At 46.5% G+C, this 12,299-nt stretch overlaps 1 protein-coding gene across 1 annotated transcript in view; it reads right to left on the minus strand.

The window, feature by feature from the left end:
- Positions 1–8,762, minus strand: part of septin12 (septin 12) — a 53,612-nt gene extending 44,850 nt beyond the window's left edge. The window contains exons 1-2 of the mRNA XM_028985518.1: positions 8,553–8,762; positions 946–2,256 (exon numbers count right to left, since the gene is read on the minus strand). Of these exons, the coding sequence (XP_028841351.1) occupies positions 946–2,256; positions 8,553–8,607 (1,366 nt within the window). The 5' untranslated portion in view covers positions 8,608–8,762. The remainder of the gene's footprint in view (positions 1–945; positions 2,257–8,552) is intronic.
- Between the last annotated feature and the right edge of the window lie 3,537 nt (positions 8,763–12,299).

Here is a 12,299-nt window from a genome sequence, read left to right on the forward strand (position 1 = left end):
TGGTGGCCTAGCGGGGCAGTGGTGGCCTAGCGGTAAAGGAAGCGGCCCCGTAATTAGAAGGTTGCCGGTTCGAATCCCGGTCCGCCAAGGTGTCACTGAGGTGCCACTGAGCAAAGCACCGTCCCCACAGACTGCTCCCCTGGCGCCTGTCATGGCTGCCCACTGCTCACTCAGGGTGAATGGTTAAATGCAGAGGACAAATTTCACTGTGTGCACCATGTGCTGTGCTGCTGTGCATCACATGTGACAATCACTTCACTTAAAACGTTGCGTTCTGATTTTGATCCCCGAGGTGAGCGTGGCTAAAACAAAATGTTTTGTTTTTTTTTGTGTGCAGGCTAGATGTTAGATCTGAGAACACCTGAGGTACCTGCCCCCATCCTCTGTCTCTCCCTCTCTCTCTCTCTCTCTCTCTCTCAAGTCTGCAGGAAGCAACCTCTTCCATGGCCGCCGGGGATCACTTTAAAGGATAGGCAGTGTTGACAGGCTCGCCTGTGCTGTTATCGCTGTTTACACTCAGCCATTTGTCGATATGCCAGGAATTTGTCCGGTTTTAGCTGTGCTCCTTTTCCCCCTCATTCCTTCCCCATCTCTCTTGCCTGCTCTCTCCCCGCCCTCGAGCCTGTTTCTACTGTATATTGATGAGATGTGGATTGGCAGCTGTGATGACAGGGGCACTTCAGACAAAAGGAGATGGACTATGATGAGTGGCCTACCTTCACAGGTGCGTACACATGAAAAAAAAGCGTTATTTACTCTGCTTAATGATGTTCATCACCAAGGTAATCTCACCGTCCACCCTTCCCGCACTCTGTTGCACTTTTTTGTCATCCTGTCTATTCATATCCACTACCATAAAGAAGTGGAGCAGCACTCTAAATTCATCATCAGACCAGAACACTTTTTGGAAATGTTTAAAGCTAGAGCAGCGGCGCCATCTCTTACCTTCTTCCCTGGAGAGTGGCTTACGTAGTATGAGTGGGCACTCCTTCTTTATGCCATTGCTGAGGTGGAGGATGTGGCTGGGTGCTGGAATCTTGCTGTTCACCCTAGAGAAGGAGGCAATCCTCTGAAGTATGGAGCCCACGGACTCCTTGGCCTGGGCCACATCCAGTTCAGGATCATTATCAGTGTCCATCTTGGTAGGCACCATTGGTGGGGTGGCTTGGGTCACTTGGACAACCTGAGGTTGAGAAACCAAGTTGAACTGTGGGGTCTGAGCTGGAGAGAGTGGGATGGGACACTGGCTGATGCTTGGAACTGGGATGGCTCCAGCAGAACTCACAGACTCGCTCTTGTCCACATTGTTGTTGTGGTGGTGGATGTGACTCGTATCTGTAATGTCTAAGCTGCTGATGGAAGCAGAAGGGCTAGCAGTCACCGCAGAGCTGCTAGGCTGAGGAATGAATCGTGGGGGAGGCTTCGGGGCAGAAGGAGCTTCAACCTGAGACTTGGAAACAAGGTTATCTAGATCCAGGGGAAACTTATTGAGCCGAGCTGGTTCCTTTGCTTTGGGGGTCTGGTGATTCGGCGGGGAATATGGTTCTTTCCCAAAAGGACTGGTGTTCTGGAGCCGATGGGAATGGGTATTCCAGGGTATGCCTGTGTTAATGTATCGTGAGCCAGGAGAGACCACACGCCTCACACCGCCACTCTCCGCAATCTGGAGATCCAGAGCAGGCATGGAGCCATGGGTGATGCCAATAGGCTCTGTCGGGATGACCAATGGACTCTCCAGCTCAGAGTGGAACACGTTACCATGTGAAGAGAACTTCTTCAAGGCCGAGCTGCTCACGCACTGGGATTTATACTGTCCTACTCCCATGGGGCTCTGGGGAGGACTGGTGTAGGAGTTCATCTTGGAAGACATCTGGTACTCCAGGCTGGAAGAAGAGCTGTGGAGACTATCATTGTCGCTTCCGGGGCCTGATGAGGAGAAGCTGTTAGGGTTGAACTTGTTTTGGAAGGAGGCAGCCCGATTGATGGTGGTGGTGGCGTTGATGGTGGGTTTGCCCATGGTGCCACGGTTGAAGGACAGGCTGGAGACCATTCTGTTCTTCAGCACAGGGCTCTGGGCAGGGCTTGAGCTCATACTGATCCGAGAGCGGAAAACTGGAGAGACGTGGTTGGTCGGGTCCCTGCTGTCATTGCTCTTGTTTAAAATAGCACTGGGACTGATTGGGGAGGTGACTGATGATTTTGGGGAGAAAGTCGGGATCTCATCCACATCATCAATGTCAAAGGATCTTTTAAGTGCTGCAGAAGACAAAGGATATCTCATTAGACATGTGGGCTTTTGTGTATTCTTATATATCAATCATAGACCTTACAAACAATTCTTAGCCTGGTTTAAGATATTTTTTTCTTCTATGACCTAACAGTGATACACAGCTCAACGGGCTAGTCAAAACGCATTAAAGTCAACAAACTTTGTCTAATACACTGCAAGGCAATCAATAAATAGGTGAAGATGGGTGGTAGTAGCCTAGTGGGTAAAACACTCGCCTATGAACCAGAAGACCCGGGTTCGAATCCCACTTAATACCATTGTGTCCCTGAGCAAGACACTTAACCCTAAGATGCTCCAGGGAGACTGTCCCTGTAACTACTGATTGTAAGTCGCTCTGGATAAGGGCGTCTGATAAATGCTGCTGTAAATGTAAATGTGAAGATCTTCAAAGTAGAGCAGATTCTGATGAAACCCAGGAAAGACTGTCCCAGTTTCAAATTTGAACAGCATATACTTAATGGAACACTCAATCAAATAGAAAAATCAAACTTTCCCAGAGCAAGACCTTATGTATTAAGTATTAAGCAAAAAGTATTTTGCTTTACTACTGCGCTTTCCCTTTGTGATAACAATAATACATCAGCTATAACAGTAATTCCCCAGATTTTCTTTTATAGAGGTGCTAAGAGCTTGAAAGGCTTAGACCTCTGTGAAAAGGCCAACCAGATCCCATTTTAGCAATGGACTTCTGTCAGACACATTGTTAGAGGCCAGGCCATAATTACAGTCTTGTCTGTTTGATCTTCCTTTCAGGCTGACATGACATCACTGTGTAAACGCTTCATTCCTGTAGCCAGGTTAGGTCTTGCGAGTGTTTGCGTCCATGTCTCCTGACAGTCAGTTACACGGTGGGGTAAACTTCAAGTACAACAACAACTGTTGGAAATTGATGAATTCCATTGTTTTCTACTTCCTCTTGGGTAAGTGTAAGTACTACACGAACACATGTAATTGTGCAGGTTCTACATTTTAAATCAATATATTGTGTTAAATTGATGTTTTAGACTTAAGTCACATGGTACATGTTTAGATATTAGACTAAACACCTGAAACAAAATGTCAGCTGTACACCTGAGCCACGTGAACTATAGCAGTATCCCTTAATCCCATTTTTCTCAGACCCAGCCGCACAAAGCCAGCGGCAAACACTGTTTTCCGACCTTTTGCTTTTGTGAGAGGCAAAAGCTCTTCCTCCTGCACAAAGGGTCGATTCACAGGCAGAGTGTCAGGGGCTGAAGGCTTGGATTACAGCGGCCCTTGCCATGACCCAGAATTCCAGTGGAGAACAATGAAGACAGTCCTTGGAGTAGCACCATGGCTCAGACGAGGAGAAAAATATTTCATGTGGGCATTAAAAAATTTAAGTGGCCCAAAAACTGGGAAGCAATGGAATTCAAGTGGAAGCTTCTTCTTCTACTGCTGTTACCTCTTTCATTCTCAATTCATCACCGGCAGACGAGATAACGTAACAGTGGGGTTTTTGTGTGAAGGTGAAACGTCAAGCTAGTCATTGTCTAAGAGCCCTTCTTTTCAGCTGCATTCACGCAGCCCTGTGTAAACAGCCCTATCAGCACACAGTTATGATGGCATCTCGAGTGCTGGCTCTGATTTTTATCTACAGGCTCTGGGAACAGTGGTTCTTGTTCCTGTAGGGTATGCAACCAATTAGAGGCATGGAGACTGCACTGCACAAGTACTAAATCAAATCACATTTCACACAGACAGAGCCCTCCCCCTCAAAAAATAGCCCCCCCCAATGCCTTTTACAGTGAGCGGACCACGGCCCCATTGTCTCCGCTCGCCCATCAGCAGTTGCACAGCTGTGAGAGTTTAGCCTCTAATCAAATTCCAACAGCGTGACCCTACTGTGTGTGTGTGCGACACACACGCGGCCGTCTGTCCGGCCCGAAGTGCATGGCCCGTCGTTCACATGACCCGACAAACTTGTTATTAGAAAGAGCATGGCTGGAGTAATGCGGCTTGATGTCATACAGGCTTTGGCGGTGGACTTCGTGGGAGATCGTCGTTCAGATATAGAGCGCAAAGAGCCGCCTATTCATGGGCTGCGGGACAGAGTCGCACAAGCTAGGATTGTAAGGAGCCTAATGTTGCTCTGCTGGCAATCGGTAGAGCTAAAAGTTTCATGTAATTCATAATTCCAGAACAAAAAAGAAAACGCCCCGCGGTAGCACCTCGAGTGCACAAGCTACAGAGGGACCCTGATGGGATGGTACAGCTCTAACAGTTTTAAACAAATGGTCTGGGCAAGCGAAAACCTGCCCCCTCACACGGCAAAAGAAGGGCTGGTATCAGGTGATTACTGGCATCGGGTCAAAATCTCTGGAAGTAATTACGCCGGCGGCCGAGTGTGCCATCCTCTCTGCGCTCCGGCGTGATCTTTCTCACAGCGCCGACTTGCTTAATCCGCTCGGGTTTCGCATGCAGCAATACGCAGGCTGCACGACAGACATGATTTTTGTTTTCTCTCTCGGGCATTAGTGATTTCTGGGGGCCGGGATTTCCCGTTCGGCTCAGCGTTTCTGGCCGTTTCTGTTGCACTGTGGGAAACAGGGAGCCTGCCTTCCTCCTGTGGCGATAACATGCATCCTGCCACATGCAGATTACTGTTGTGGAGTACACCAGGTGCCCTTTCTAGGTCCTTTTTTTTTTTTTTTTTTTTTTCCAGTTTCCCGTAAATCACAGGCAATGAAACTCAGGCTGTGGCGGTTACATGCTGAGTAGGTGAGTTAAAAAAAAAAAAAATTCTTGGCCATAATGCCATATGAAAAGAGGAAAGGCTGATATTTGTAGCTTTGTGTCATAGGCTAAAACGCTGACAAGTTTAGCATTTAAGCAAAGCAAAGGGTAGATTAAACTGTCATGTGGTGGCTTAACAAAAGGTGCTAAGGGGACTGATTCCCAGTATTGACTATATGTTTGTCTGGCAGGCTGACTGCCATTGGCTTGCCTGTTACTTTAGGGGTTTAGGTTTATGTTAAAGACGTTTGCAGGGGAAAGGCATAGGGCATGATTATAGTTCCAGGGTGTTTGGGGAGGAAGGCTCAGGGGGGTAACCCCAGTGAGAGTGAAGCACGCATGGCCGTCTGGCCGTAAATATGGACCAGTTCTGAAAAGGAGACAGGGGTTGGGAGTTGACAAGCAAGGCCAGTGTACAAACACACACAACTTCCCTTCCTATTAAAATGTCCCACAACGTGACCCAGAGGATGTCAGCCATGTATAGACATCTGCTGCAGTAAACTATAAGTCGTATACTGCAAAAAGACCTGCACAGAGCAGTGATAAGTTAAACCGCCTGTGAAGGGAGTACAGACCTCTGGACAGACAGGCCTCAACTTGCCCCCTGAAGACTTCTCCCCCTCTCCCTCCCTCTCTCAGCCACCCCCGCATTCCACGCAGGTATTCTCTGACGACCCCTCTGCCTGCTCCCACTGATCACGACTGGGACATCTCCCCGGAGCAGACCACCTCGGCCCAGGCACATCTGGAGTCTGTCTTCTGAGTGGGTATCGTAACGACGTAAACGAGGATCCTGGGTGTTCACAGCCCGAGGTCATGAAAACCTCGCACATGGAGTTTTAACACTTACATCACCTTGTACGTTCGTTTCAATGTCAGCACCCCTCATGCCAAAACACAGGTTAGGGCACTGAAGCTTCCACCAGCATGAAATTCACCAACTAACTTCCTTTGCTTGGCTGCACGCTTTAGTTCTCAGAATGACATGCAGAGGCCAGGTGCCCTTAACATACATCTCTGTTTGCTTTATAGAGGGGGCACTTAAGAGGGATTTCATTTTTAAGGGCAATTACATCCCTGCATGTCTGAACCACATGTTGAGAACCACTGCAGCCAACAGCATAATGTACCTTCCCTGTCTCGTCAGTTAGAGTTCCAAGCCAAAGGCTGAATTTTGGCTGAAAAGAGACAGGTTGCGGGACGCAATCCAGTTACTATGACACCCTCTGGCATACGGCAATCTTGGTTTTAATGGGCAAAACCACTGTTTGCCTGAGGTGCGAAGGCCAAACAAGTGTGCGACAGGAAACACATAAATCAACATCTGCGACTCTTTTATGTAATCGCATTGCTCAATTCATGACATTTTCTGTTTTACTAGGAAACCGCGTGATCGACCCCCTTAACCGGCACATATGTGCATATGGCACCGAGGGGAGGCCAATAAGGCTGCAGCAGCTGCTCCGTTTGGACAGAATCACAGTAATTAGAGCCCGAAGAGAGCCTGGTAATGCTACAATGTAAGACATGGGCACTCACAGAGGCACGTGTGCACGCACACACACACACACACACACACACACACACACACACTAGTGGGCCTACATGTGCAGACGCATGCACAAATTCCTGCAAAAAAAAAAAAAAACTGTCTTCTAGATCCCCGTTTGATTTTGAAGTTTTCTGTCCTAAAGAATGAGTAAAGCTGTATTTCCTTTTTGCGTGAGCCTCTAAACAACCACTTAAGACCCATATTTGGACTCAAGGACATGTCCTGAAGGGACTCGTTTTAAGATTGCTAGCCCACATGAAAAGGCCTACGTACACAACGCACCCCACAGCACCATGGCATTCCAGCTCAGCTTGCAAGGGCCCCGTCCCCACGCCCTCCGTGAACGGGGCTACTGTATGCCCTTACTGAGGCTCATTGTGGGACCCGGGCCGTTCCTTCTGGGGCAGACCTGTGGCCTAATTTACGGTGAAAGCTGAAAGGACCTAATGTCTGCGTTGTGGTACCTTCCTACCACAAAATCACATGTTCCATATGCCCACAGGATGAATCTGATTGAAAAGAAAACTAATTGAAGGGGGCACCGCTGGCAGAGGACACTGTGCCTTTCAGCACATCCCCAGATGCTCACATAGGAGCACAGATGATGACAATTGCATCCTTTGACTGAATTAAATTGGATCCTGTCACATTCAATAATGGCCACTTTATGCCGAGGCCACACCACAAGGGGGCCGAAAGACCGTGTTGCTCCAGATGCCCACTTTTTAACCCCGCTCAAGTGGCCCAGTGGTAGAAAACATCTGTGCTGCAGATAACAAGAAGCAACACAGTCTCAAAATATCAAGTCCTGAGCATCAAAGGCACCGCAGACCGTTGGCAAAACAGTGGCATTCCATGGTGTTGTTGTAGCTCTTGGGGGTCGGTTCATCTGATATGTTTGTTTGCCATTTAGCCGGGGCCAGTTGTTTTAATGGGGAAATGTCATTAGGTGTGACTTGGAAAATCCTTTTTGTGTGTGTGTGTGTGTGTGTGACGCCACACCCACAAACGCATGGGAGAAAACCAAAATCTTGTGGAAGGCCGCCGTCCCCCAACAATATGTAACGCCGTAAAGTCCTCAATGGCCAACATGAGGCGGTCTAAGACGGTGTCTGGGCCAACAGAAGTTGCTTTATTCCGGAGTGTTGAACTAATTTGTTTTTCTCCACGGATCAGCACCTGTCCAAACAGTTTGCTGTTGTGCGAGCGTCACCATTGTTCTGCTGTCGGGGCGCCGTCCTTGTCCTCGTCAGATGTGCATGGGGAAGGTTTCTCTCCCATTCAGAAATGTGTGTCAAATTCAATGGCGTCCGCAGTCACAGCGGAGACGGTCTGGGAGGACATTTTTTTTTTGGTCTAAATAAAGCTCCCAAGCGTCGGCACTCCGGCATGAGGGGAGAGGAGTTTTATGAGCATGGTAAACTAATTACTGCCGGGTCCCCGCGGAATTCAGGGGTGCGAACGTTCAGAATCACGTCGCCCTCAAGCGTACTCATGAAGAGCACTAGCATTGCCACAGGGCCGCTGTGTGAATGACTCGACTATAAAAGAATATTAATTTAATACGTCATGCACTTTCCAACCCAGCAAGAAAATGCAAATATTGCAACTTCTTAGTGGACTGTTGAAAAGTAAAAAAAAAAAAAAAAAGATTATGTCAAAGAGTTGTAAATTACTAGTCATTAGGCTACTTTAGCAAATGAGTTTATATTACGAGCTTCTATTGAATGAAAGCATTGCTCTATAATGCAGAACACTGGTACTGAGCCACATTATTAAACCTTATTCCAGTTTGACACGTGCATGTATACACACTCATTTTAATTGATTTCTGACAGTACAGTATTCCCATCCCGATGATGTGTGTGTATGTCATAAGTTTAATTAACACACAATGCACAAAATGTGTATTTACATGTATACTTAGAGAGATTTTTACGAGACACTTACCCTCAAAATCGGACAATATCCCTTCGAGATGGTCATTCACAGAAATATCTGACATCCTGGCTTTTCTACGCGGACAGAAAAATAAAAATAAAATAAAAAAAGTTCCGTCTTCACTCTCCAGACAAACTTCTGACGACGGACCTCGCAGCTCGGATGCGACCCGCGTACGACGACGACGCCCCGAAGAGCGAAGAAAAAAAAAAGTTCAGAGTTTCTTCAGCTCGCATCCACGCGGGAGGGAGGGCGAGTGGGCAGGGGGCTTCCTCTCGGTCCGCGCTCCGTTCCAACAAATCGCCCGATAAGCCTCCTCCCCCCGGGCCCTCCCATCGCCGGTGGGGGAGCGGTCTCCCCGGTCTCCACCTGGGCTGCGGGGACACGTCCCCCTCGGCACCGCTTTATTTTGTTGTTGTTGTTGTTGTGGAGAGATGGCACCAGAATTACGCGGGAACGCCTGGCCGCTTTAATTACCGGGAATTATCGCGGGTGTTGAGGTGGGACGGGATTTTGGCGTCTCGCTGGGAGATCTTTCTTTCTTTGTTCGCCACTGCCTTTTAGTTGCTTTCTGCGACTGCGTTGTTAGCGTCTGATCCCGTTCGAATGATGAAGATCGGCGTGGGGCCGAGGCGGATTCCCTGTGGGTCACGTGGTCCGCGTCTTCAGGTGGCATGTTGGGGTGGCGGATTTTATGTCATTTTACATGCCTTCCAGCTGTTGGATGGACACTGTAGGTGAAACATTGGCTTTTATTGCAATATAATGCACAAAGTAAACGGTCACACAATCCACACAACCCTTAAAAATGGGATTTTCAGACAAATTAAGGCCTAATTTTTTTTTTTTTTAAGATCGGAATTAGCAGAACCACCTATGGAGCTAAATTTCTATATTCTGCACTCGCCGGCGGACGTCTTCTCCTTATATTAAAAACATCTCTTGACGTTGCTGAATCAGGAATAGTCCAGTGAGGAGGGTCAGTATGTTCCTACATTTATTTTTTATTTCTAAATGAAATGGGACAAGCCTTCAATCGGTCAATAATCCGCCGGTGATGGATTACTGATTTTAACGATACTTCTGGGTTCACAAGTGCAGCACCGCGCAATCACAATGTCAGATTGTGTGATTACGTAAATGCAAAATTATGCACTTTATATTATGAGTACATGGACTGAAGCGACAACATATTATGTCCTTTTCTTGAGGTTCACCAGCTGACTAAACTGAGAACGACTGACTTCAGTCTGTGATCCGTTCCTGCCGTATTCCGGACTCGAGCTGGAAATGTGCTAATCTGGTCTATAGTACCTATCATGTCTTTTTGCATTCTGTCAATAAATGTATTCGTGAAATGTTAATTTGATTGGCAATATACAACATGTATAAAACTTCGGGGCTAACTCCTGTTCTTTCCGTGGCAAGTGGAGTATTAATTATTGTAGGGGGCTTATTACTTTCCACAGGGTTTTTTCCAAACGCTGCACCACGGTTCATATTCCATTTTCATTCACCGTTTAAGAGCCACACCCACCCTGTACAACAGTGCTACATTGCACTGTTACAGTTACAGACAAATCTAACACTTACACACACACATGCGTACACATTGCACAAACAATACAAAAATGTATAAATACATTATAATTTTTCTTCGTCTAGCACCTAACAATCTCTGAGCATGCTCTTCACTGACAAGTCTGAGCCTTATCAGGGCTCTTAGTTTGTAAACTCAATATTCTATAGAAATCGAACGAGAATTGCTGGTGTCTTCCTCTTGTAAGTCGCTTTGGATAAAAGCGTCTGCTAAATAAAGTAAAGTAAAGTAAAGTAAAGCACTGTAGCTACGTAGTAGTCAAACATGTGACAACAAATACAGTACAGTAATTGCATTAGGACTATTTTCCGAATCATGCAGTACTGAAATAAGAAACCAAAACTATCATAGTCGCCCCCTAGTGGCTTGCTGCACTACAGGTAATATGAGTCTGTTAACATTGACAACGGCTAAAAAATAAAAAATTGGAATTAAAATTAAAAGGAATATATAAAATAATAATTTATTACTTAAGGTAAAATGCAATTATTATTGTATTTTAGAAGAGTATCTGGCAGTTACACTGTCTGGCGAGAAAAGATAAAGGGTCTTAAATTTGATGAAGTGGCCTTGAAAAAGTCTTTAAAAGTCTTTCATTTGGCTCCCTTAAACCTGCAGAACCCTGCAAGAGCATCCACATTGTCCAACTGTAATCCCAGCGTGAAACCCTGTTGTGGATTTTGCAGCCGATGACAGGCTCAGAGCTCACTGTAGAAATGGCCTCTGTAGCACAAGCTTCCTGAGCAGGCGTCTTTTTCCGGCTGCCTTTTTTCGTCCCCTTGTGTTGTGCTGCTTTCTTTCTGTCCGTTTTTTTCGTCCACCCATCACGAAGTTGAAGCATGGGCAACAGTGGCCAATTAAAAAGAGCTGGAAGCCAAAGGAAGACCCATGTGACTCGGTTCCCATCCTCTAGCTACAGGTCCAGGTTGTGATCTCGAGTGGCCCTCATTAGCTGTATGAGGCTGGTGTGGTGGGGATTAATGTCACCATATCCTTTCACAGACAGAAAGACGGAGGCTGGTTTCGAGGGATTTTTTTTAGTGTGTGTGTATGTGTGTGTGTGTGTGTGGGGGGGGGGGGGGGGGGGGGGGGGGTAACTGGGTTGTGGCCTTTTTCAAAAAGTTGGCAGGGAGGAAATGCTTCCTTGTCAGAGCAGCTAACCACTTCTGTCAAAAAAAAGCTCCAGTGGTGTCAGAGGGGAAACAAAGTTTGAACTCAAAAAAGGGGAATGCCAGATTATGATGGAATTAAAAACAGGGAACTAACTAACTGAGGGGGGGGGGGTTGTGCTGCCAGTGTCTGAACACATGGGTGCACCGAAGTGAGGCGTTCTGAACTTCACAAAAGGAGCTGTCTTCTGACGAAGCCACAAAAATAAAATTATTCATGCATATGAACACTTTGACTTGTTTCAAAAACTATTCATCTTCTGCCGATGAACAACTTGCTCGATGTTGCAACTGGTTGAAAATCTACATGAAGTGTGCAAATTGCACCTAATGAGACATAATGAAATAATTAGTTTCAATTTGATTGAGGATTACACAGATCCGCTTTAATGATTTTTTTTTTCTCAAGATGAAACATGGATTGGAGTCATATGTTGGACATATTGAAAAGGAAGGGAAAAGCCACCTCAGTGGTGGTAAACATCTAAAGTCCTTCAATTTCCTGAGTGCTGTGTTTGACTGAGAGCCTTCTCAAAACAGTCACAACCAGTTTCTCTCAAATGTGGCAATAAATTCCCAAAATGCAAACGGTTTGCTTACTGGTTTTGGTACAGTTTTTTTTTTTTGTTGTACTCAAGCAAACCCTGAGAAGACCCTTCTAACCACATCTTTAAACAAATGACTATGTACTTCATTATGTTCTTTAGATAATTTAGCCTATTGGAGTATCTGCCTTCTTCTCAACACCTTCCATGAATAGCAAGTGGCAAGCTTTACACTTCTAATTCCAGTCTTGTGCCACAGGCCCTCATCTCAGGTCATCTAAAGCATGTCATGATGAATGATGACAGATTGGAAATTACCTGCGAGACAAAGTGCTCAGTGGCAGCTGCACACGAAGCCCAGGTATTCTCTGTTGGCCTCGGCTTTCATCTGGCCGTCACCGAGGCAGCTTGCCCCGGCCCCTAAAGTGGTCAATTAAAAGTG

The sequence above is a fragment of the Denticeps clupeoides genome, chromosome 7 (assembly GCF_900700375.1).
Source record: "Denticeps clupeoides chromosome 7, fDenClu1.1, whole genome shotgun sequence".
In the NCBI taxonomy this organism is placed as follows: Eukaryota; Metazoa; Chordata; class Actinopteri; order Clupeiformes; family Denticipitidae; genus Denticeps; species Denticeps clupeoides.